The 27960-nt window shown below is 36.7% G+C and overlaps 1 protein-coding gene across 1 annotated transcript; it reads right to left on the bottom strand.

Moving 5' to 3' along the window:
* Positions 1–92: 92 nt before the first annotated feature.
* On the bottom strand, positions 93–27960 carry LOC131690963 (uncharacterized). Its single transcript, XM_058977066.1, has 7 exons — positions 27236–27960; positions 26869–27177; positions 1662–1776; positions 1421–1591; positions 1221–1357; positions 370–1168; positions 93–298 (listed from the first exon to the last, which is right to left on the bottom strand). The coding sequence occupies exons 2-7, from the start codon at positions 26938–26940 to the stop codon at positions 270–272; spliced, it is 1323 nt and encodes a 440-aa protein (XP_058833049.1). The 5' UTR covers positions 26941–27177; positions 27236–27960; the 3' UTR covers positions 93–269.

Below are 27960 nucleotides of genomic sequence, written 5' to 3'. Positions count from 1 at the left end.
GGCCTTGTCATCGTTTTTGTTGAGCGGTAAAGCGTATATTTCTACTTCTGTCACAATATCACTACCGTCCAGTGACTATCCAACACTGATAATAACATTGACAAGCTATATATTTAATCTAATTTTTCGTTTGCAACTCAACTAGCCCGCACTGCTCTACAGTGCAAGACCACTAACATCTATTTACAAATCAAATAACATTATAATCAAATTATTATTTTTAAATTTTATTGATGGCATCTTTGGTTTGAGTCCTCTATATTGCACGTTTAATACCTGTATTCAGGTCCGCTCCATTCTAGAACGAAATGCAAACAATGATTAGTATGGATTTATTACCCCCCCCACCCCTCGCTTTGAGCTACTTACTTCCTTCGTCACTGGAGCGATCATCTGGAGCGCTTGGTTTGACCATCGGGGGAATGTATTCCTCGCCGGGGAATTCTTTGTGGTCGGTAAGGGTAGACGTAACCCGTCGTTGGACCGGAGCTTGATCCGGTGCATGGAAGTAGGACCATGGTAACTGACTTCGCACTTCGGGTACGTTAGTTGAATTTCGTGGACTGACCTGAGGTGGACCCGCCAGATAGGAGAAGGGTTGTGGATTCCCTGGTAGGTAGGTAAACCGTTTGTCCGTGTAAGGATTGATCATAGAGTTTGTCCGTAGTGGACTACGGGGAGCGTTTTCGTAAATATCGTGCGGACTTGGCTCTGTTTCGTACGGAGGTTCGTGACCTCCTTTCAAGGGTTCAACGGTACGTCGAACGTCCACATTTGCTGGAGGGATCTCGTTGTAGGTTAAACTATCGTTGGGTTGCCTTGCAGGATCATTGTAGCGGGTTGCGGCAACCATAAGGTTCGTATTCGTTGGTTTGGGCTCTTCCCTCATCTCACCAATCGTTGCAGCTGCAGGAATCATAGTTCTTGGTGCTGGTCTTGAGTTGTTGTAGGAAGGTGCCGGCTTATTCTCTCTCCACAAGCGGTTCGCTACTCCAACCATCACAAACGCGAGAAGCAAGAACATGAACCAGATGATAACTCCTATGCTAGCGATCAGCCACAGAAGTAGTGGTGGAACGATTAGATATATGTTATCGACTTGCTCGAAAAGATGTCGAATAGGTGCTTGATTTTCTATCTCTATTAAATTCAGTACGAAATCAATGTCCTACAAATCGTATTTCGTTAGCAAATATATTACGAACTGTTGATCAACTTACAAAACTTCCAATGAAATCAATGAGGTAGAACACGAACGTCACGACGCTGAACGTCAGTACTAGGAAAAGTGAGATAATGTAAGGATAGATTCCTGCCACGATGCAACATCGGCCCATGCAGGAAACGCATACTGATCCTACAAGAACAATTGCTTTATACTTCGCAAAAATATTAATAATAGGTCTTCTTCATTATTTACCGAACATAAAGATCGAAGTCACGAACCACAGCCCATACAAGACGGCCCCGATTATACAGAAAATGTATGTCCTCTGGGCAGCAGCCGAGACATCTGGAACGTCAATTGGCAAATTCTCAGGTACATGCTGAATCCCCAGGTGAGTGAGGTTGATCTTACCACATTCGGAAGCTGCGCAAGGAGAGAAACGAGACGAGATAACAAAACATCAAACTAGATATATGCATTACCGTAATCTTACATCGAAGGTAGTAGAGATAAATGCCGTATTCCTCCGGAGAACTGGTCATGTTGATCTGGCAGTTGTGTGCGAGGATTCCGGCGATTGAGAAGTACACATATCCTCCTGCAAACAACTGAAAGAAATAGATGAAAATTTATCAGTTTACATGGAAATCAAAGCAGAGATAATTATTAGCCTTAGAACGTTGCACTGAGGTACAAATGTACCCCACGCCTTGTTTGGAGCCGTGTGAAGACGAGATTTCGGCATTTATCGACCTGGGACCCTAACCATAATTCAATTTAGAGTTCCTAGTAAGGGCAGGAAAAGGTGGTATAGTCAGTTTGCTTATAGCCTTCATGGAAGCAGGCGTCAAAGTTGGCGTGGGGCACATTTGTACCGCAGTGTACGGTTGCCGTTAGCGTTTCGTCAAGTTTCGTGCTGTTAGTGGAAATGTGACTCGTGACAAAACCAGTTTAAATACTGGTTGTTTTACTACGTAAGTAACAAAGTATTATATAATCATTTATAATCATTTATTCAATAATAACAATGGCTTGCAATTATAATTTGGCGCACAGTAACTGCTGTAACAGTAACGTTGCGTGTTACCAATGTATTAATGATCAGAAATACTTTTTTCGTTTCAATTCCCACCTCATTTCGTGGAGTTTTCCAAAACCCGATTTTTAAACTTTCACTCTTCCAAATAATTGTTCCTTTTCAAAAATAACGAAATTCCATTTTCTACAATTTCTAGACCATTCTTTCAACTTTTAGAATTATTTGATTTTCTTCAAATCGGTTGAAAATTCGCAAAAGTTAAGTAATTTTTGTCATGACTGCGATTTTTTCACGTTTTTATGTATCATTGATTCAATAAATTCCGTACTTTCACTTATACAACTGTTTTCGTAATTAAAAAACGTTTTTAATCCACCTAACAGTGGGATGAGACATTTCTTATAACTCTTATCACTCGCTTCGGATATTATATCGTTTGAGAACATTTAGAACTTGATGCTTCGCGATGTTTTTGATAACACATACTACATGGGATAGTGGCAGAGAATCGCTCAAATCAGTATAGGACAACATCAGTGCTAGAAATCTCAAACCAAATCAATGGGAAAGCGAAAAAATGGCCCATAAAATAGACATACCAACGAATTATTGTTGATGCTCTGTTAATAAAATATCTAAATTGTGGTGGGAAAACTGAATTTTCCTAAAGGGGTTATATATTGTACTGAGCCAAAAAAATCGATTTTTTTTTTGAATCGATTTGAAGTTGATACTTTACCCAAATTTCCAACGCGACTGAGAACTAAAAAATCAACGCTTTTTCTTGAAAAGGGCGATACTAGCAGTGATACCATTCAAAGAAAATCAACAGTGAATATTTCCAGACTTGGTTTTATTTCCTATTTAAGAACTATTGTGTTTTTTTACATCCTAGATTGCATGATTCAGTGATCGAAACCCAAAACTTCATAAAGTATTTGAAATTATTAAATTAAAATTTGTTTTTGCTATTGAAATTGACAAAATGATAGTATCGCCCCTTTGGCGATTGTTTACTTTTTCGGTTCCACCTATCAGCGTTGAAGTATCGCCCTTACGTTTTTTTACAATAACTACCGTTTTACACCACCGATTTCGTCCGGGTTTTTTTCAATAGAGATCATTGTTACTATTTACAGCTGGTATCAGCTTGATAATCCTAAAAAAAGGAAAGTAACAGTTTCGCCTCTAAACTGCTAGCAAAAAAAGTATCGCCCTGCTTGTTTGCATGGAGCTTGGAGGGCGAAACTTTAAATAAACAAACAAAAATACAGTTTCGCCCGTTGTATTTTTTGCTATAGTTTAAGAAAGCAATATCGTAGAATCCAAATTTTTAGGTTAATTTGTTGCGTTTAAAGCCCTCATTCGCATGTATGAAAAAAGCCTTACGTTTACATTTGTAAGTATCGCCCTTTTCACAAAAAAAGCGTTGAAATGAAATCGCAGCTCCTGATATCACGCTATCACTGAAGTGCATGCGCGCATAGTTTCAAATTTTACTTCGACATCAACTTTTTCTAAAGGTGACTTCCCAGTAGTATCCTTGATTTGAATTATTATCGCTAATCCTAAAGCCAAAGAACAAATAAAAACCTAACGAAAACGAACCGTTTGGGAAAATCATCATCATTACTGGAATTTTCATTTTCACGAAACTTTTCGATAACCTTCCGTCACTTGCGTTAATGCACTGGGTGCACAGTGCTCTGAAAATCTAGCGAAATCGTCTTAGGGCACCAGCGGGTCTAATTCAGAGCCATCTGCGCGGCGAGTTAAATCTGTATAGAATACTAAAAATTAATTTTTATTCCATAATTTTCAGTTCAGCAATTCGAGAGATCGTGCTCACCGCAAGCCATGAAAAATAGACTACGTTGTGAAGCGATGGTCACTATTTATTAAAAAATCACGGTTAAATAAAAAATTAAACTATTAAAAAATTTCAAATAGTTTATAATTTTCACAAACTTTTTAGGAAAAATTGTTTAATAAGCTTTCGTAATATTGTGTAGGAAAAAAGCTGAAAATTTCAGTATTTTCTCTATCTGCAACATATAAACCCTTAAGTATACCAATTAATTGGTATACGAATTGGAATAGGTTCGCCAAATTTTGGAACAAATCTATAAAATAACCCCTTGAAAACTACCTAAAAATTGTAGTTCGATGCAATAAAAAATCTCCAAAAATGAAATGTACCTATTAATGTGAAACACAGTGCATAATACATACAATAAAGACCCATTTTTATCAGTCTCATGGCGTATTTTAGGCTGACAAAATGGGGACATTGACTAAATCGGGCAATTTTTTTCTTTATAATAAACTGAAGCTGGTAAAATATTCTTCCCGTCTTTTGATGTAATCTGATAACTATTTCTGATTATGATGAACTTTTCATTTTTGCATATTTCCATCTTCATGATAAGGAAAACATGCTCAAGAAAGGATTTACTCGAATTCAGTCTTGTTCATCTGCTAGAACCCGTCAAACATATGTTCATATTTAGCTGATAAAATCGGGGTTTCAATGTTTTATAATAGATATTCAGCATTCGAAGAAGTTTCTTGTGAACGAGTGCCGAACGACTTTGTTTCTACTTACTTGAAGTCAGCGGTGTAGCCAGAAATTCGGTTTGGTGGGGGTTTGGTGAAAATCGATCATACTGTCCAAACGGTATAATTCCGAAACTGTAATTTTTGAAGTTTTAAAATTATGCAGAATTTTGTAAAACTCATCGAAGATACTAAACCTCCGAAATTCGCGGTTTCAAAATGATGCTATCTTGACCTTAAATTACTGTTTTTAAACATTTGACCTATACATATAATTGGTCATACAACAAAAATCAAATGCTCATCAAAATCGATCAGAACCTGCTAGAGTCGAACGGAAATCGTCATTTTTCATAAATTTCTCTGTACATTCGGAAAGTGTTATCCTCGTTATTAATCATATTACGTTTTCGTCTTAACTCGACGCATTCCCAAAATAAAACCTGTTTTAATCCACCTAGTGGTGCAATTGTGCTCGTCTCATTTGTCCAGACTACGATTCCATGGCTGGTTATGTTCAATACAATGGTGGAAATGAATATTACATGTACGATTTGCACATACATACAATGGATCGACAGCCACGATCTTGAGATACTATGTGATACTGAAACATCGCTTGAAACCAGCGGCGGATCATTGAGAAAGATCCGGGAGGTCCAGGTCCTGCCGAAAATTTTCAACTTGTTAAGAAATTTTAGTCTAGGCCGGTATGATTGACGATTTTAAGAGTGATTGCACAACCTTTCTATATGAGAAAGGCAAAAATGTACCAAAGTCCAAAAAAGTCAATTTCTGTCAAACATCTCAATGTTTCATGCATTTTAAAGTCATTTGGCATCAAAAATACAAATTTGATTTTGAAAATTTTTCATTTAAGTTTATATGGGAATTTGCTGTGTGATTGCACTCTTCAACTCGTAACTCCGGAACTGGAAGTCCAATCAATAAAAAATTCAATAGTAGCCCATGGGAAGGTTGTACCTTTAATTTGAGACTAACTTTGTACAAATCGGGCCAGCCATCTCTGAGAAACAGAGGTCACAGTTTTTTCCACATACACACACATACATACACACAGAGACATTTTCCGATCTCGACGAACTCAGTCGATTGGCTTATGATACTAGGCCCTCCGGGTCGGGATTAGATTGACGAATTTTAGAGTGAACGAGAAAGGCAAAAACATTTTTAGCAAATGTTGAAAGTTATGCATTTTTTTTTGGTGAGTAGTTCTATGTTTCATAGACATTAAATCAATTTTAACTTCGCTTCCTATTAAATAAAGACCCTTATTACAGTACATCTCTACAAAAGCGAGTTCAATTTGAAACGAAATCTGAGGATTATGAATGATTACAGAACTCTGGAATTTTCTATTGGAATGTTTTCAGGCAGGAATTTGATATTGATGCTATTAGACAACTGTGAAATCAAGACCAATAGATCAGTTACATATCAGGACCCCATTCCGACAATTTATCAAAAGTCCTCATGATGTTTACAACAACAGGTTATCAATGTACGGATCAGATAATTAGTATTGTAATATTGAATTAAATCAGTCTGCATCAATAAATTTTCAACTTCAATCCAATATTTTTTTTGATTGTGGAGGGGGGGTTGTATGGTGTTAAACCCCAAAACCTTCTCTTTGCTACGCCGTTGCTTGGAGTTATTTACTTCGCTTTCATTTTTCGATATGTTTCAGATCGATCCGATGGTTATAAGTTAGAAAAAATGCAGTCAGAAGGTTCGTACAAATGAACATTTTTGCACTGATAAGTTATCAAGTTCCTTCTAGACAACTTGGAAGTGTTCGATGATGATTTCTAGCGGTTGTAGAGAGAAAAATGAAATACAAAATTCGTTTTATCGAAATAATGTTTGGCTTATTTCAATGGATTATTACTATATTGAACAATAAATAGGCGACAAAGAGTAACCCTCAAACAACAAGCCATAACTTTTAAAGTATTCATAATAGATATTTGAAGTCTTCAGTAATGTTATTCGCAAAAGTACGAGCTACAAATTTGCTGAAGACATCATTTCGATATAATCACTTTCACAAAAATTTGTGAAAATATCTCACTCATAGGGGGATTAATCAGCAAAAGCACAATACCAAAAGAAAGGGCGTATTGCCTCCATTAAATTCTCCGAAGATACTATTGACCTAAAATAAGCCGTTTTAGCGTTAATAATAGATTACATGTTTTTGGTCATATTTCTGGCAATGGGAAATGATAAAAATCTTTCGTCTGCATTTAATGTTAAATATCTCTTTCGATAATAGTCCGATTTCAACAATCTATAGCTTGTTCGAAAGGTATTCGTTAAAGCTATCCAAAAACATATAAATTGTTATTCTATATTGTCAATTTCGGCAGAAAATTTAAAAAAACTTAAAAAAACGCCATTTTTACGCATTCAAACATTCATATCTTGGAAACTAAGCATCAGAATCAAAAACAAATTAATAGCGTTCATACTGTTTTCTAGTTCTTTCATTTGAAATTGGTTTGGATAAGATCGGTTCAGCCATTGCTGAGAAACACGAATGAGAATTTGTCCGTTACATACACACACACAGACATTGTCCCAAATCTGTTACTATGTTTTAATTGATGTTTTAATTGTCCCAAATCGTCGAGCTGAGTCGATTGGTATATAAGACTCGGCCCTCCGGGCCTCGGAAAAAATCTTGAAAGTTTGAGCGAATTCTATACATTTCTTTTATAAGAAATGTAAAAAGTTAAGAAAATGATGCATTATACATTTCATTTGTTCGCAGGTTTACCTGAGAAAATTGCGATCAAACGCGTGGGGTACGTTTGTACCCCAGTGCGATGTTCTGGGGTGGAAAACGTAAGTGCTACGTTCTAGGGTTAAAAACTCAGCTACGAAAACTACTCTGTTCATAATATACTGAACATGATTCAGACTTATTTGTGCAGAAACAATAAGAAAATTGACATTGTACGGAAAAAATGGCTTTCTAGTTCACAATAAGCTAATTTTAAGTTTGTAAGTGCAAGTCGCGATTAACCCTAGAACGGCTTTGTGGGGTACATTTGTACCCCAGAGCTATTTGCAATCCCTGTTACAGTCGTGATTCGGTGGTTGGACATATTTTAACTGGACCGCTTTTTAGATGGACCTCCGCTAGTTGGACCATTGTCCAACTAAAAAGCATCTGTTTGTCTAGGGCACAAATGTATCCCAAAAACCGTTTACGTTAGTGTTTTGTGATGTGTACATGATTCAGCAAATTTATTATATCTTTTTTAAAGCAAAATGTCAATACAAAGTAAGAGAGAAACTTTTGTGAAATTGTATAAACTTCAATGTTGCTGAACAATATAATCTGTTATTTGATCTAATAAAACTAGTATAGCAAAGTAACTAGAAAATGCGCTTGGATCGTTATCGTAATTTTTGCTTTGCGGATGAAAGAGGCAAAACACATTCGTGAAAATGATTTGTATATAATATACACCACGCACCACTCGATTCGTTTTCTTCTGTAGCCCAGGCTCTGGAACATACTTACTTTGTACACGGCTCTACGTGTCCCCAGGGCCGTCGAGAGCCGCGTCGGGCCCCAAGGCTTGTATTACTGCCGGGCCCTATTAAACCTAAGCCCTCTAGTTCAGTATGAGATAGTACCTCTTCAGCCATGGGAAACTCGTGAGTCCGTGGTTTCGATTAGTCTCCGGTTGACTCATTTTGCCACATCCACAGATAGCATGCCAGACAGGTGAATTTCTAAAACTTCTTATTCCGTGGTATCCAAATCGGGTAAAACTGCCATAGCTACGAGTTTTTCAATTAGCGGATACTCAGGAATCAGTGGCGTCTAGTTCAAATGGTACGTTCCAAATGTTGATCGTAGATTTGTGCCTTGCAATGAATCGTCTTTCATGATTTCCTTGATGGGAAGGATTGGGGATTGGTTAGGTTAAGGGTAAGGAATATCCCCAAGAGACCACGAACCATTATTTAATGGCTTGGGATATGTTCTATATTCGCGTACAAAACATATTCTTTGCGGTTTAATAGTTCAATAGGGATCATTAAAGCACACTTAGTGTCGGAAAAAGCGAAATAGTGTGCCAGAATAGAGCTAGTTCAGAAGCACCTTAATAGTTGTTAGCAATGTTAACACAGAGACGTGTTTTTTAAAAGTAACTCTTCTTTATTATTCCCTTCTTTATCGACACAGTAAATGAAAAAAATATCTTTCGATAACGTACCCACCCTTCCTCGCTTCTTTCGTTTGACATGCCGACTGTTTAAATTGACGATTTAGTGCCTATAGAAATGGGATTCGATCCGCAGTCGAAAACCTCGTCTCAATTTGGTATACGCGTTTGATCACTGAGCTGTAAAAAGATTTGCATGTATACTTGATTTAATGCCAACTCTACCTAGATGTTTGGTTGAAATTACGCAAACGTGGATTATATTTGCAATTGCATTTTTTCGAAAAATCATGCAGAATTTGCATTTTGATTTTAAGTTTATTGCATCATCATTTATTACATGAAGGCATACGAGTTTAGGTGACGCATACGTATATTTGTTATTGTTCAGTGTCTCAAAGCAGTATAAGAAAATTCTATATTTGCACTTAGAGTTTTCTATAAAAGCTTGATAGCATTTATCTTCAAAAGCTTAGCACGATGTCTATATCCTATATGTCGATATAGTGCTAGATTTAATGCTTTACATTTTAGGTGCATTGAAGCTGGAACATAATCAGTACGCTATGTCCAACATGGTGAAATTGTAGGGTGTAAACATTGGACATCTTTAGCTCCCTTTATACTTTTAATAAAGACCGTCTCTAAAAATAAACAGGAATACAGTTTGCCCGCAATAGGCCACTTTCTGCTTGTAATCGTAACCCATATTTTTCGACATATTGGGTTGGAACACGATATTTTGCTTCTACTGTGCAGACAAAGCGACACACGGATTGATTTATTTGCTGGTAGCAATTTCTAGCTTTTGTTGTGAGCAAAATGAGAAGGTAGAAGAATCAGTTCGAAATTCTCATTTAAAAGTATTAAATCAAAAGGATTTTCAATTTACATAAGCTTATCTCATATTGAATCCAATAAAATCATTTCTAATAATAGATTTTATGCAGGTTTAATTAATAAACAATGTGATATGTCTAACGCAGCAGCCGGTTTGGTATGTTGTGAGAATATGTAGAACCCGACAGCAATATAGATACAGAACGCAATAACAAGACGCAACAACTTAAACAACTGCGAGCACAGTGGGCAACAAAGTACTGCTGCTATTGGATGAACTGAACTCATTTGATTTCTTTATTTCGCACATTATAATTAGGTTCTTATAGACACGCATCTTTGATGAGGCCCAAAATCACCGTTCAAGCTCAACACATTGCACTTTTAGAAGAAAAATCCCTTGAACGTGCTATAAAAATACAAAAATGCAAAAATTATCCATTTTAATCAACGGTTAATTAAGGTCAGTCTACCTTCTCATCTCGCCCAAAGTAGAAACTAAAAATTGTTCCGCTATAGATACACGGCCAAAATGACTGCAGACGAATTGTGTTGCTATTGATTTTTGGAAATGTCCTGTAAGACCAGCTACTCGAAAAGTAACACAATTACTAAATATGCAGATTGTGCTCAATCCGGGAGAAGTTAAAGCCTTGCATGTGCACCATATCAAACATCGTTTGTTTCGCGCAACAGTATACCAACGAAAGCTGCCACGTTAACATCATCCCCGTATATATAGGCAAGGGCTCTAGAGAGATGTGCTTACACGAATTATCTACCCACGCGTGACGTCGTGATTAACAAATTTATGTCAAGATACGGAGAAGTGGCTTCCATAAGAGCTGCAACTTCGCATTTTCCCGGGTGTCCCTAACGTTGTTCTTGTAGTGAAAATGCTTCCGCATAAACCAACTTTTTCATACGTAACCATTTATGCGGATCATCCGAAAATGGGACGTTTCATCAGACAATACTGGTTATGCAACCATGGTAAATTCATATGCGCGAATTCTACAAAAAGACACTGCACCACGGAAAACTTTGTGCAAAAGCAGTTAAGAAAAGCCCACCTACTATAACCGTAAACAGCACACCGTTATCTTATGCTAAACCACAAACGGCTACAAAACAAATACCTACGGGTCTGATAGCAACAAATATTCACTCAACAGCAATCACGCCCAATGACTCCAAGCCAACAACCGGCACCATCAGCAATGAAGCGAACGTGGAAGAGGACGGATGCGTTTGTCCGTTGGCTCACATTTCTGTTTGACACTCTAGTGCTTTCTTCGAAAATACTTTGAAATGGCTTCTCAATATTTTGTAGTGTATTCCGTCGATTCAAGAAATAAAACTCGTATTTTAAACTTGTACACCAAGTAGACAACTCCCTTAAGAACGTTTGGTTTAACAAATGTCAACTATCAAATGAAGTTTTTTTTTTTACGCTTTCGCCATTTAAAAAGGCGTATGATTAAAAAGAAATGACTATTGCTATTTTTTTTTGCTCTTCTATGAATACCGAACGTGTTCGCCAATCTTCCGGGTAAAAACGCGGGCCCCCAAATACGACCCGGACCCCAGGGCAATTGCCCTGGCTGCCTCCCCCTCTCATCGGGCCTGCCTGTCTCTGCGACGCCTTCCTGTTTTATCTCCGTTACTGCATATTGTTGTACTTTTACTGTTTGTATTGGCGTTTGGTGTTCTAAAATGCATCGTAATAAATACACTTCTTTATCGGTTTTTGAATAATTGACTACTTGTTCAAAATGCAATTTAATAATCTTCACAACGCCGTATATATGGTCAAAATCGGTTATAAACTACCGGAGTTATAGCAATATTAAGGAAAAAGGGAATTTTGACGTATTTTGAAGACTTGTTCTATAAAAAATGAAATATTACATAATAACATAAACAAAACACGAATATTTTTGAAAAGAATGCTATACGAATTATTTTAGAATAAAACCCAATTTAATTATAAATTTAATTAAAATTTGGCATATGTAGGAGCGATTTTAGTTCTGGGGTACAAATGTACCCCATAAACTGTTTGGGTATAGAAAAAGTCACGAACCGTTGTAGGGTTAATCACTACTCGGATTCTATGTTTACCTGCCCGGTATACTCTACATACTACCGAAGACTACATATCAAGAAGACTGGCAACTCTGTCCAGAATCTGGAGACAGTAGGTTTGGTTCCAGTACATGGAAGTTACTCCCTGTTGCTCCGGAGCAAAAATTTCTTGCTCCTTTTCACTCCGGTTTGCACCAGAAGAAGAAAAAAGAGAAGATAGTACAAGAACGATTTTCTCCCTGTTTGCTCCGGAATACTTCCAGTTTCTCCTGGTACTGGAACAAACCTAGTAACAACAACGCCACTTGCGGGTAAAGGTGGTACTTCCCATAGTGATGCACACACACACATACACTTTTACATTTACACTACCTTCATACAAAAGAGGTGATGTAACCTCTGTCGCTTCTCGTTTGTATGGGGGAAGGAAAGAGATATCAGTCTTCTTAATATGTAGTCTTCGATACTATACATAGATGCTTCTACTAAGAATTTTTAGATTTTCGCAAACATATCAAACAAAAATTAAACAAAAAAACTATGTTGATGTTACGTTTTTCAATAAATTTCCTACACTGAGCACGTCCATTTGGTTCTGTTGTTGACCGCGTTCTTCTTCGGACGTTTCATAAGCTGCTCAGGTAGGGGTTTTACACTTTTAGCTAGGGATGTTAGCTTGGTTCGTTTTATCAAATAACTCATTTCTTTTTGATTTTTGACGTAAATGCCAACACCTCATTTAGAACCTTTTGGTGGTATACAACGGGGAAAACAGATTAAAATGGCCTGTTAAGTGAAAGTAATTATGTGAAAAAAATCCCTCCAGAGGCAGGATTCAAACCTGCAACCCTTGGGACTGCCGCCCAGTGATCATACCAAGCCTCTAAAGCGCGATCACACACAACCGCAGCGTTGTACATATATAAATACTTTAAATAAAAATATAAAAAAGGAGTTGACCAACAAAGCAGAAAAAAACGTAATAAAATATCTCGAGTAGTTCGAGTAGATGCTATAAATGCGTGTTAACAACAAGAAGACCCCCTTTAGAGCCAGTTTTTCAAAAGGTGGCGTCCCTTTGTTAAAGAGGACGTATTGATGTGCTCCGATTTTGATGAAAATTTCAGCGTTTATTAGACGGACAGGAGCCCCGTGTAAAAATATATTATGAAAATACGTAGAATCAGCAACAGAAGTAATGTTTCGCGAATTTCCAGACTCGCTAAACAGTTATTACCATAAGTTTATAATCCTAAGTTTACTCTAAAATTCATCCATACAAACCTACCCTCAATAAGGTTGTTGCAAAGAGCCATAGGGGAGAGTGGGTACACTTGATCCCACTTTTGTTTTTTTCGCATAACTTTTAAATGAAATAAAAATTTTGAATGCATATATCGTCATTTTGCAGTCAATTAAAATTGTTAGAGCTGTGAATAATATGTAAATCCAGATACCATGTCCTGTCAGTAATATGAACAGTTTTGAAAATCATGTCAAAATGAAGTTTTTGTAAAAACGTGTGGTAACTTGATCCCCTGCCTACTAGGGCTAAACAAACAGAGCACACTATTACTAATATAAACGAAAGTTAAGCTAACTAGAGATGGGCCATTCGTTCGCGAACGGTTCAAGTGAACTGGTTCTTCGAAGAGAATGAGCGAACGGAAGTTCTTTTTATAAGAACGGTAGTTCTCAATTCTCTTCAAAGCGAATGAACTGAACCTGACCCAAAGCCGTTTGGCGAATTTCTCGGATCGATTTTTAGGCGAACGAATGAAAATGAACCGACTTGCCGTCCCACAAACCGCTCTCTGTGCTCTCCCAGAATGGAACCGGCGAAGAACGACTCACAAGCGAACGACTCATCACATTCTCTATTTCTCTAGTTATACATCATGAAGAAATCGCTACCCTTGATGAACTTGTTAAGCATACAGGGGTATAATAGTTTGGGCAGCATCTGTTTGGTTCCTCTCCAAGAATCGAATGTTTTGAGAGACATTCGCTAGATACAAGTAAAATATCAGCTGAACGGAAGAACGGTTCATCTGAACTAGTTCTTTTTACAGAACTGTTCAGTCGGGAATGGTTCTTCGAAGTGAACTGTTTCGCCCATCTCTAAAGCTAACCAACTGTAACTATTTCTTCGAAAAACGTGTTTTTCTAGACAAAAGTTTTTATAAAGTAATTGTAGTTGAAAATATTCATAAATAATTTGTCCGACGAACTCATACAATCGTTCAAAAAAATCGTAAAAAGATCTTCAAGATGAATTTTAACCTATATTTTCAAAAATATGATACAACTTTTTGTTTTTTAAACATCATAAACTACCAAATATGTCATTTTCTTTTTATAATGTGATTACTTTTTGTGTTTAGATTATGCGATATGGAAGGAGAATCAAATATCCCCAAGGATCAAGTGTCCTCACTCTCCCCTAACGTTTTCAAACTGGTCAAGCTAAAATAATAATGCCTTTTAATGCATCTATTACAAATTTACAAATCAAAACAGTAGGGGAACCCGGGGCTATTATGACAGTGGGGGTAATTCGAACCCCCTAGATTTCTTAGAAAATTGCAAGACTTTTTGACTATTTTACACATTCGTGGAACCGCTATCCTGAAACATTAATTTTGAGAGCTGAATTTGATTCTTTGTTCTTTGTAGAAAGGAGATACAACATATTTCGTTGTTTTGCCATTCTCAAAACAAAGATCATTATAATGAAAAAATTAAAGGGTTGTGTACAGGACACGACCACGGTGACATTAAAAATGTAGCTTTTTTCAAGAGCGTGCAAATGAATTTTATCCATCACACATATCGACTCACGTTCTTGTTCACTCGCTTGTTTTCATATGTTACAATTTGCTATATACCCTCCCCATCAAAACATAATTTATTGAAGGTCTTTTAACGGTAATCTATTAATTAATCAAGTATCTCACTAGGTGATTGGCATTATTTGGCTGATCCATCTAGTAAAAATAGGCTGGTCTGTCCAGAAAATATATTCAAAAGAAAAGTTCCATATTGAGAGCTGTGATGAGGAAGCCCACGCCCGCCAATGGAAATATACAGATTCTCCAGTAAATATAAAATTTCATTTTCCATTTAAATTTTCAATAATGTACTAATGAACTTAAGTAAACAATCTTAAGTTTAAGTATTTCTTGATCGATTAGTGGTGGAAAAAATGAAATGATTTGATAAATTACGTTGTTATGCAACGTTCGCACTACCAGTTAAAACGGGTTTTCATGCTATCTTGGTGACATTTTTCTTGTTGCTAATTATTAAAACGTGTTATAACTCTGTAGTGTAAACATTGTATTATTAAACCAATTCTGCAGCGTTTTATGTTATATAGGTGTTTTATGTGGTAATAGGACTGACATAATTATATCTTCGGTACAGCTGTTTGTTTCATAATTTAAAACAGATTTATTTTAAAATTTAAATTATTATACCCAACCGTTCTATTTGTTGTATACTTTAAAACGCAATTAGAACTGTGTTTTAAATTCATAGGGTAGGACAGATATTCTGACTGGATAAACTGGGAAAACAATTTTAAGTCCAGTAACGCTTAAGACATGGCTTGAATTTGAATCGAAAAAGAACACCTGCTTCAACTGCTGCTGAGACGGTTAGTTCTGTTTTAAAATTTTCCGTTGTGTGCACTACGAAACAAAAGTGTTTGAAATTAGAAAACAAAAAGTTCTGCTGGGAATGTGATTGTTTCCGATGCAATTACACTCGGATTTTTCACGCAGGGGATACAGGCCGTGTAAATGAAAACCGCGTAAATTTAAAAAAACGCGTTAATGAAAACCGCGTAAATTTCAAAATCCGCGTAAAGAAACCTGAGTGTACTCTCCTATATAAAATACTACGCTGCTGAACAGTGCAATAACTACAGAAGCACGTTGTCAGATGCCTTACTGATAAAAAACATATAACCGAAATATGAAAACCAATAGGCTCTTTACCCTACGCAGCTACAAAGCGCCGTAAACATGGATTAACAAGTTACAACGCACACGCATGCATAAAAATAAATATATTTTTTTCAAACGCAACACTCTTAAGCAGCACACGCCGTATTGAATTAAATACAAACCACCCCGCCCACCCACTTTGCAAATCATTCTGTGACACCGTGCTGGTACCCAAAAAATCCGCACACGACCACCGTTGCCGAAAATGCATAGCGTCTACCGCTTATTGTAGTGCCCAGACGCTGCAGCCATAATCTTACCCGTTCGACATAAGAACAAAAACTGATTCAAACGGGTACGCGTCACCTCTATTTATAAACTAACAGTATATTTGCACACACTAACACTTAGGTGCGAGTGTGTGCAAATGCCAACGTTACCGAAAATCGATAGCGCTTATTGCATCGCCCGGAGACGATGTTGCTCCTATGGAATAAGAGCAACAACTGATTTAAACGGACATGCGTTGCTTCTATTTATGACTTTTCGTGTTTCATTGAGCAACTAAGCTGCCCTCTCTTGACGGCTGTGTCTGAGAAATCTGCCTCACGAATGGTAATTTTCCCGTTTTTCGTGAACTTTTTACTTTTACCAATTTCCAAAAGTCTACTTTTATTGGGGAGATATTAAATTATTACCAATATTTAAGTTAGGTGTTTCTGAATCGGTTGGTGTATGAATGATTAAAATCCATCTAGTAATATCGGAGTTATAAGCGTGTAAACCTTACATAGTTTCGTTACATGGGAGATAGTTTAGATTTTAGAATGACACCTAGCCCCAGATAGTGGAGTAAGACATTTTTAATGTCAAAAAACCATGATTCAAGCAACAAATAAAAGTGAAAAAATAAAAGGTAAGTGTTTTGGTTTGATTTTTGTTTGGGTGAAAACATCGACATTTTCGAGACGCCTACCACTTTTGTGCGTTATGAGCTTACGGGGCTATTCGTACCCTCTATTCCGTAAACCACCGTTCAGCGGCTTGCGGTTGTGCACACTACTGCACAAGCCACATCAAAGAAAATACATGGGTCACCAATCGACAGCTGTGACACACCAGATTATGTTTTTGTAAAGCAATTTATTTTTTTGCTTCTTAAGAAGTGTTTCTTATAAATATTTCATAGGTAAACATAATTCCATTGTAAAAAAATTAAACAAAAATGGCGGTCTGAATTGCCCCGTACGGAGGTCCGAATTACCCCTACATTGTAAAAGGATGGAAAAACGTAGAGGTTTGCAAATGATCGCCTAGCGCTGCCATTGATTGGTGCAAATCAACCTTTTATAGCACCAAATGTAGCTGAGGTTTCAAACTAACAATTAGGACTTTTAACTGGTAACTTTTTAGAAAAATTAAACCGGATTAGCTTTCATCAAGTTAAACCATAGTTAGAGAAATTTTTAAATTTCTGCTAGCTATGGTTTTCTTCTCCTCATAGTAGGATTCTAATATTTGACCAAAATCCATCATACATATGCACAAAAAACACTGAAATTTTCATCAAAATCGGATAACATCAATACTACCATACCATACTAGTGGAAATTTTTTAAAAAAAGCTGGCCCTTAACGAAACGCGAACAACCAGTTCACTTTCAGAATCTCGGAACCAATTCTTGTCACCTCTAGCGTACCCCAGGGTTTTCACTTAGGCCTTCTTTTTATTTTATACATGAATGACAATGCCTTTATACCTTGCTTTATACTCAAACATCTAAACGTGCTTTTAGATGCAGACGACATGAAACTTTTCATGGAAAAAAGAAAAGCCAAATGCGATGAAATATTCCAAAACGAAATCATTCTATTCCACATCTGGTATAGCAAAAATCAACTCACCTTAACATAAAGAAATGTAACTCAATAAGCTTCAGCAGAAACATGTCAAAAGAAATACACTTAGGAAACCGACTTGCAGGAAAACGTAAAATTGTACGATGATTTTGACGTAATCTTAGACTCCAACCTCACATTTGTGGAACACTACATTTAATTATAAATAAAGCAAATAGTATGCTTGGTCAGACTAATTTTGGAATATGTAGTATGGAATCCATACACTGTCCTGTACGAAGAACGCATCGAATCAGCACAGACAAAATTTAATTTTTACACTCTTCGTTAACTAAATTAGACGACGTTCCCTCTTCCATCATATAAAGCACTTGCATGCCCATCAACGCTCAAAGAACGACGCGAATTTGCCATGCTTCACTTTATCAATGATACTATTTTTCAATGTGTATAATCTGCATAATTACTCTCATCCGTAAAACTTTATGTTCTAAGAACTCGTAAATTATGCCAAGAACAATCTTTTAGGACAAACTATACTAAAAACAGTTCCGTCAATAAAATGATGCGCCATTATAATGAAAAGTGTGAAATAATATACTTCTCCATTGCTAGCACACAAACTAAATTGCAGCTTAACTATAGAAATAATTAAAGTAAAAATTATTATTCCATTCTATGTAGTCTACATATGATTGACGAATAAATAAATAAATATCCCAGCTAGAGGTATAAATTTGACGACCATTTTGAAATCTATACCTATATGATCAGCTGACTCAAACTCAATAGCGCCACCACCACCACATCCCAATTATTTTTGAATAAGTCGTTATTTAAGCGCTCGAGACGGACGTCTGTTCTCTATGCTTCTACTGTATCTGTGCAGCCAGCAGCATGATAACGTCGTACATAGTTACGGTGACTCACACTGGATCAGAAAAATCAATTTTATCGCGACAAAAAATTAAAACAAGATTGTACGCTTTATCAGTGAGTGCAATAGGCTTACGCAGTTGTATTTCGGGGAGGAAAATAGGTTTGATAAAGTCATTTATTTGAAAAAAAAAAAAAAAGAACACGACGGCGAGGCTAATTTGATTATCAGATGGCAATCAATTTTTTAGCGATTCGTGTTTGTCATCGTAACATGTCAGTCGACACCTCCGCGAAAGCCCTAAAGTTTTATTTGCTGGGTTGGACGTCGGATTGTTTGATGATAATTTGTGAAAAACGATGCAACGTTCAGTATTCAGTTTTGATTATCTCGGCATTCGATTGCAGATTGGGGAACTATTCGGTACGTGATATCTCATCGATAGGAAATTAAGTGCTAGGTGCTTGTAGAATGATAACTAGAAAAACTGTAGAAAGAGAACTGCGGAGAGAAAAACAGCATTTTTGGCAACGTATGTCCCGGCATTGTATGGCAACACGTCCAATGTTATAAGGATATAGGCAATGTTCGATTGGATTCGTTTTTTGACAGCTAAACGCGAATCCAATCGATCCAAAATGGAGTCTCCGCAGTTCTCTTTCTAGAGTTTTTCTAATGATAACTATTGTTTCAAGGATTCTCAAAATTCGATTACAAAATGAGAAATGTGCAAACAGACCCAGTAGTTTCGATTCGGCTGGAATTTGAATTCCGACTCAATTTCAATAAGCCATTGCGACTGAGTGTTGTTTCAAAGCCGGTTGAGCCAATATGAATCAGAGTCCAGGAGGTGCCTACTAGTGCGCAACCGAAATAATTCTATTGCAGCGGGAATTTTCTAGCTGCCATCCATCAGAATATGAACTGACTGGTTGTCATAGCAGTAATTTGGGAATGATTTCAAAATTTTCAGATACGGGTCATGCACCGAACTGTTTAGGTCTTACCGAATTTATAGCAGTATTGTGTTTGTTTGACATTTATATTGATACCGTATTTGAATTTCTTGTTTCTTTAAATTAAATCAATCATCCGCACGTCTCCTATAAAGCAGATTATATGATGGATTAGCATGGTCGGCTGATATTGCAGTGAGTGCAATATCAAATAACAATGCGACTTTTCTGATATTCTGCTTGAGACCTAATATTCTTATAAATCTTTTTATATGTTTACTTGATATTTCAATACTGTAACTGACGATTCTTACAGTCTAACTAATCTAATACAGTCTCGTCAAAATGACTATTTGAAATTTAAAGAATAAAAAAATCTTGCGCATTACGATCAAAAATTGGTAGTTCGATCAAATATTTTATTAGCCAAATCATGTTTCTTTGGCAAGTTCAATTCATTCAGAATAATGAAAAATATTCACTCAAGCTTTTTTTAGTGAATGCGAATCTCCAGACCTTTCGCTTGGCTCAGTTTTGTGCAACCTCCTTGGTAGCTTTCCTCGCAGCAGAACGCCAGTTTCGCTTGACAATTGTGCAAAATTTTTCTATTAGGCGGAACTCTGGCGTGTTGGGAAGGTGCTTGTCCTTGGGCAACACCTGGATGTTATTCGCGACATGCTACTCCATCGCCATTTTTCCGTAAAGGCAAGATACCAAAATGGAACCGAAACAGAGCGGAACAATTGTGTTGCTTAAGGAACGGAAAAGGACGCTTTTCCTGTCACACCAGCATATAAATTTGCTGGTTGACAGTCCCGGATGCGATGTACATGTCACTCTTCGAGCCATAGGAACAGATAGCCTGCCACACGAGATATTTCTTTGATAGCTTCGACTGCTTAATGTTTTTGAAAATCTCTTCCACCTTTCCTTTTCCAGTCGACGTATAATATTACTATCCAGGAAGCGGTTTAAAGTCTGCCTTGACTTAGGTTTCGTCATTCTGTACCACGCAATCAAACTTCATCATCAGCTTCATGTAAAGCTTCCGCGATCGTTGCCTGTTCGACTTGTTTTGCTTGTCGTCACGATCTGGAGCCACCATTTTCTGCTAACTTAGTTCGACAATTCGGCTCATTTTTAACTCGACTTACGGTTATAGACGACACTCACAGCTTGTTTGCGACGTCTCAGACGGATAGGTTGGGATTACGCTAGAAGTAGCTGGCTATACTATATTGGTCGCTTTAGTGCGCCTCCGGTTTTCGATTTCCCCTCGACCCAATCTTCCGGGCTGTCGACAAACATTTTCCGAACAATTTTTGGCCAAATTTTGACGTCGGTTGTCACGGTAAAGATAGATACGTCTACCTTTATCAGGACACATGTTAGTGAACTCGGGGGATTCGTAGTTATTCTGCCTAAGCCCGACCCTCATTAACAGAAGACAAAGATTAAGCCCGTACGATATTAAGCCTGCCCTAATGACCCTGTCACTTCTAGTTTTCCGATCTGTTTACTTCACATCCTTGCTCTCACTTGAGTACTATGGCTCTAAGTTTCATAACTTTCCTTACCCAGTAATCTCTAGCTAATTGAATTCGTTAAAATGTAAAAAAGAAAATGTGACTAACATAGCCGAAATAAAAAAGAAAAATAGATTAACACCGTATAAGTTTTTAGACAGCTTTAACGAATATCTTTCGAACAAGCTATAGATTGTTGAAATCGGACTATTATCAAAAGAGATATTTAACATTAAATGCGGACGAAAGATTTTTATCATTTCCCATTGCAAAAAATATGACCAAAAACATATAATCTATTATTAACGCCAAAACGGCTTATTTTAAGTCAATAGTATTTTCGGAGAATTTAATGGAGGCAATATGCCCTTTCTTTTGGTATTGTGCTTTTGCTAATTAATCCCCCTATAAGTGAGATATTTTCACAAATTTTCTTGGAAGTGATTATATCGAAATGATGTCTTCAGCAAATTTGTAGCTCTTACATTTGCGAATAACTTTACTGAAGACTTCAAATATCTATTTTGAATACTTTAAAAGTTATGGCTTGTTGTTTGTTGATTACTCTTTGTCGCCTATTTATTGTTTAATATAGTAATAATCCATTGAAATAAGCCAAACATTATTTCGATCAAACGAATTTTGTATTTCATTTTTCTATCTACAACCGCTAGAAATAATCACCGAACACTTCCAAGTTGTCTGGAAGGAGCTTGATAAATTATCAGTGTAAAAATGTTCATTTGTGCGAACCTTCTGACTGCAATTTTTCTAACTTATAAGCATCGGATCGATCTGAAACATATCGGAAAAAGAAAAGCGAAATAAATAACTCCAAGCAACGGCGTACCCAAGAGAAGGTTTTGGGGTATAACGCCATACAACCCCCCCCACACTACACTCAAAAAAATTGGATTGAAGTTGAAAATTTATTCATGCTGACTGATTTTATTCAATATTACAATAACAATTATCTGATCCGTACATTGATAACCTGTTGTTGTAAACATCATGAGGACTGTTGATAAATTGTCGGAATGGGGTCCTGATATGTAACTGATCTATTGGTCTTGATTTCACAGTTGTCTAATAGCATCAAAATCAAATTCCTGCCTGAAAACATTCCAATAGAAAATTCCAGAGTTCTGTAATCAATCATAATCCTCAGATTTCTTTTCAAATTGAGCTCGCTTTTGTAGAGATGTACTGTAATAAGGGTCTTTATTTAATAGAAAGCGAAGTTAAAATTGATTTAATGTCTATGAAACATAGAACTGCTCACCAAAAAAATGAATAACTTTCAACATTTGCTAAAAATATTTTTGCCTTTCTCATTCACTCTAAAATCGTCAATCTAATTCCGACCCGGAGGGTCGAGTGTTGTATACCAATCGACTCAGTTAGTCGAGATCGGAAAATGTCTGTGTGTATGTATGTGTGTATGTGGAAAAAAATGTGACCTCTGTTAATCAGAGATGGCTGGATCGATTTGCACAAAGTTAGTCTGAAATGAAAGGTACAACCTTCCCATCGGTTGCTATTGAATTTTTTATTGATTGGACTTCCGGTTCCGGATTTACGAGTTGAAAAGTGCAATCACACAGCAAATTCCCATATAAACTGAAATGAAAAATTTTCAAAATCAAATTTGTATTTTTGGTGCCAAATGATTTTAAAATGCATGAAACATTAAGATGTTTGACAAAAATTGACTTTTTTGGACTTTGGTACATTTTTGCCTTTCTCATATAGAAAGGTTATGCAATTACTCTAAAAATCGTCAATCATACCGGCCCAGAGGGAGTATGCAGTGAGAGGTTGCTACTTTAAAATTAAAACTAGTTTAAAATTTCTTAACAAGTTGAAAATTTTCGGCAGAACCTGGACCTCCCGGATCTTTCTCCATGATCCGCCGCTGGTTTCAAGTAATGTTTCAGTATCACATAGTATCTCAAGATCGTGGCTGTCGATCCATTGTATGTATGTGCAAATCGTACTGAACATGTAATATTCATTTCCAACATTGTATTGAACATAACCGGCCATGGAATCGTAGTCTGGACAAATGAGAAAAGCACAATTGGTGGATTAAAACAGGTTTTTATTTTGGGAATGCGTCGAGTTGAGACGAAAACGTAATATGATTAATAACGAGGATAACACTTTCCGAATGGAGAGAGAAATTTATGAAAAATCCGATTTCCATTCGACTCTAGCAGGTCCTGATCGATTTTGATGAGAATTTGATTTTTGTTGTATGAACAATTATATGTATAGGTCAAATGTTCAAAAACAGTAATTTAAGGTCAAGATAGCATCATTTTGAAACCGCCAATTTCGGAGGTTTAGTATCTTCGATGAGTTTTACAAACGTTAAACAGCGCATCATTTGATAAAATAATTTTGACGGAATATCGTTCAAGAAGTATTTATGGTGAATTTTCTCAGGTTAATATTCATGACTACAATAAAGTCTCAACAAATTCGCTAAAGACACGAACTCTGTTACTGTTTTCTGAAAAATTAATTCTGCATAATTTTAAAACTTCAAAAATTACGGTTTCGGAATTATGCTGTTTGGACAGTATGATCGATTTTCACCAAACCCCCACCAAACCGAATTTTTGACTACGCCGCTGACTTCAAGTAAGTAAAAAGAAAGTCGTTCTACACTCGTTCACAAGAAACTTCTTCGAATGCTGCATATCTATTATAATACATTGAAACCCCAATTTTATCAGCCAAATATGTTTGATGGGCTCTAGCAGACGAACAAGACTGAATTCGAGTAAATCCTTTCTTGAGCATGTTTTCCTTATCATGAAGATGGAAATATGCAAAAAGTTCATCATAATTAGAAATAGTTATCAGACTACATCAAGGGACGGGAAGAATATTTTAACAGCTTCAGTTTATTATAAAGAAGAAAAAATTGCCCGATTTAGTTAATGTCCCCATTTTGTCAGCCTAAAATACACCATGAGACTGATAAAAATGGGTCTTTATTGTATGTATTATTCACTATGTTTCACATTAATATTTACATTTCATTTTTGGGGATTTTTTATAGCATCCAACTACAACCATTTTTAGGTAGTTTTCAAGGGGTTATTTTATAGACTTCTTCCAAAATTTGGCGAACCTATTCCAATTCGTATACCAATTAATTGGTATACTTAAGGGTTTATATATTGCAGATAGAGAAAATACTGAAATTTTCAGCTTTTTTCCTACACAATATTACGAAACCTTATTAAAAAAAAATTCCTAATAAGTTGGTGAAAATTATAAACTATTTGAAATTTTTTAATAGTTTTATTTTTTATTTAACCGTGATTTTTTAATAAATAGTGACCTTCACTTCACAACGTAGCCTATTTTTCATGGCTTGCGGTGAGCACGATCTCTCGAATTGCTGAACTGAAAATTATGGAATAGAATTTAATTTTTAGTATTCTTTACAGATTTAACTCGCCGCGCAGATAGCTCTGATTTAGACCCGCTGGTGCCCTAAGACGATTTCGCTAGATTTTCAGAGCACTGTGCATCAAGTGCATTAACGCAAGTGACGAAAGGTTATCGAAAAGTTTCGTGAAAATGAAAATTCCAGTAATGATGATGATTTTCCCAAACGGTTCGTTTTCGAGAGGTTTTTATTTGTTCTTTGGTATTTGGATTAGCGATAATAATTTAAATCAAGGATACTACTGGGAAGTCACCTTTAGAAAAAGTCGATGTCGAAGTACAATTTGGAACTACGCACGCATGCACTTCAGAGAGAGCGTGATATCAGGAGCTGCGATTTCATTTCAACGCTTTTTTGTGATACTTACAAATGTAAACATAAGGCTTTTTTCATACATGCGAATGAGGGCGCAACAAATTTACCTAAAAAATTTGGATTCTAGGATATTACTTTCTTAAACTACAGCAAAAAATACCACGGGCGAAACTGTATTTTTGTTTGTTTATTTAAAGTTTCGCCCTCCACGGTCCATGCAAAAAAACAGGGCGATTCTTTTTTGCTAGCAGTTTAGAGGCGAAACTGTTATTTTCGTATTTTTTAGGATTATCAGCTGTAAATAGTAACAATGATCGCTATTGAAAAAAACCGGACGAAATCGGTGGTGTAAAACGGTAGTTATTGTAAAAAACGCAAGGGCGATACTTCAATGCTGATAGGTGGGACCGAAAAAGTAAACAATCGCCAAAGGAGCGATTTCAATAGCAAAAACACTTTTTAATTTAATAATTTCAAATACTTTATGAAGTTTTAGGTTTCGATCACTGAATCATGCAATCTAGGATGTAAAAAACACAATAGTTCTTAAATAGGAAATAAAACCAAGTCTGGAAATATTCACTGTTGATTTTCTTTGAATGGTGTCAATGCTAGTATCGCTTTTCTCAAGAAAAAGCGTTGATTTCTTAGTTCTCAGTCGCGTTGGAAATTTGAGTAAAGTATAAACTTCAAATCGATTAAAAAAATCGGCTCAGTACAATATACATAACCCCTTTAGGAAAATTCAGTTTTCCCACCACAATGCATTGATTGAGGAAGTTAGATATTATATAACAGAGCGTTAGCAATAATTCGTTTGTATGTCTATTTTAAGGGCCAGTTTTTCGCTTCCCCATTGATTTGGTTTGAGATTTCTGATGTTGTCCTATGCTGATTTGAGCGATTCTCTGAGTCCTGCCACTATCCCATGTAGTATGTGTTATCAAAAACATCGCGAAGCATCAAGTTCTAAATGTTCTCAAACGATATAATATCCGAAGAGAGTGATAAGAGTTATAAGAAATGTCTCACCACACTATTAGGTGGATTAAAAGCGTGTTCGTTATTTATTCAAATCGTACACGTCAATGCAAAATTGGGCTTTTTCTGAAATTTGAATATTCAACAGCTAGAAGTACTCTAGTTGATGAAACGCAATTGACTTCATATTCATTATAACTCCGACTTTGTGGTAATATCGGTGACATTACCCACGATCTGAACGCATCAAAAACGAGAACGAACGTCGAGGCATAAGCTGTCTGATTTCAACAAAATATCACGTAAGGTGGAGAATGTTCAAACACCAACCAAAAATTATGAATGATGCTCAGAATTATAACCTGCACGGCTGGTGCTAATATTTAGAGTAAGGGAACCCCTTCACCATCTGTATTTGTAAACACTCGTTCATTGGCCTTGTTAAAATACAACGCAACATTTCAAGCGAAAACAGTAGCGAAAAGATTTCGATAGACAGGAACCAGATAGTTTTATCTAATTGCTGGACACTTGAGTGTTTTTGAGTTGTATTAATTAAGCGCTTCATAAATATTTGTATTATATTAACATAGTTTTTATCGATGATACTCGTATTCGGAAGTTTTTTTTTAACGAAAAGCCCTATATTATATAGGAACATTCCCACATGAATGAGATTTGGAAGCCTATTTCAAGACTTCAGTTTTTTTTTGAAAATTTGTTTGTTCTTGAAAGAAAATAAAGCAATTCCTGTGTACTACACATCATCATGCAGATTTTCGACCTTCTGACATACTTCGCACCCAATAATTAACGTATTGCTGGGCTAGCGCTATGACAATCCTATTGACTAGGATGAATCTTCCTGGTAGGAGCTGGATATAACAATTACTTATGAGATCAATTGTGCCAGAGAATAATTATTTTTAATTTTATTTCTGTCCAATTACCAATGTGATCAGAGTTGACTAACTTGGTTTTGGTTAATATATGTTATATCTTTTCCTAACTAATTTAATATAGGATAACGAAACCTACCAATGACACTATTCCAACGAAAACGATAGTGGCCCGTGGACCCAGTCCACAGAGGGTACAGTGGCGACACATTATGCTTGGCAGCTTTCCGGCAGTATGCAAACGATGTGCAGTTTCACCGCTATGCGACACCGATAATCACTTCACACGTTTAGCTCGATTTCCGTTCGATCCACCAACAGTGACACATCCGCGAACGCGCACTTTCTCATTGTCTGACTGGCAGCGACTGGATTCGGCTATCCCTCCAAAACATTTCGGAAAAATCGCACGCAGGTATAAAACAATTCAAAACAATATCAGCAGCACCTGCAAACATACACAGATACACATGAGCGATTGGCGATAGGATGATTAAAGCTGGAACCTAGTCGTGTTTCAAGCTGTAATCAATCTGCGTATTCGTAGCCTTGTTCAAATTTCCGACCGACCATCCACGACCTGCGGTATCACTTATCACTGATTGTCACCACGATATCAGTTGCCTATCTTCCCTTGTACAGGTACGTATCGTTCTTCCTTCTATTCTCTTGATATGGATGACTAAGTGCGATGATCTTGGTCAACCAACAAAAAACCCCCGCTGGATATCAACACTATAAGCTTGCACGGAATCCATATATGATTGCATCCAGAACCGGCAGTCAATGAGACATCCCAAAATAACTACCGTGATAACTTGCCTTCTGCGGCGATTACGACGAAGGTGGTGACGTTGATGACTTTCCGAAACGCGCACACATTTTCTCCGAGCTGGTGATCGTGTTTTCTTATCGCGTGGTCCGCGTGAAACTGTCGCATTCGCGTGAAATTCCTTCGCGAATGCGAGCAACAACTAGCCGGGCTTCAACAGGCAGGTAACCGATATCTTCACCCATCTGTTTGTGTATATTTACCCTCGTACCCGTCCCACACTATCTACCAGTGCCAGCTTTGATAATTCGATATACCCCGTTGTCATTCCGTCCCGCTTCCTGGGTTCCGACCAAAGGTTGTTCAAATGTTCATACGTTATTACCGTTGTTGCTTTTGTTTGGTTAACCAACGTCTTTCGACTCTATCCGCGCTCGCTGGTGTCTTACTATCGTGAAT

Source organism: Topomyia yanbarensis, chromosome 3 (assembly GCF_030247195.1).
Source record: "Topomyia yanbarensis strain Yona2022 chromosome 3, ASM3024719v1, whole genome shotgun sequence".
In the NCBI taxonomy this organism is placed as follows: Eukaryota; Metazoa; Arthropoda; class Insecta; order Diptera; family Culicidae; genus Topomyia; species Topomyia yanbarensis.
Note: the sequence above shows the minus strand (reverse complement) of the source record. Positions and strands in the feature narration are given on the sequence as shown.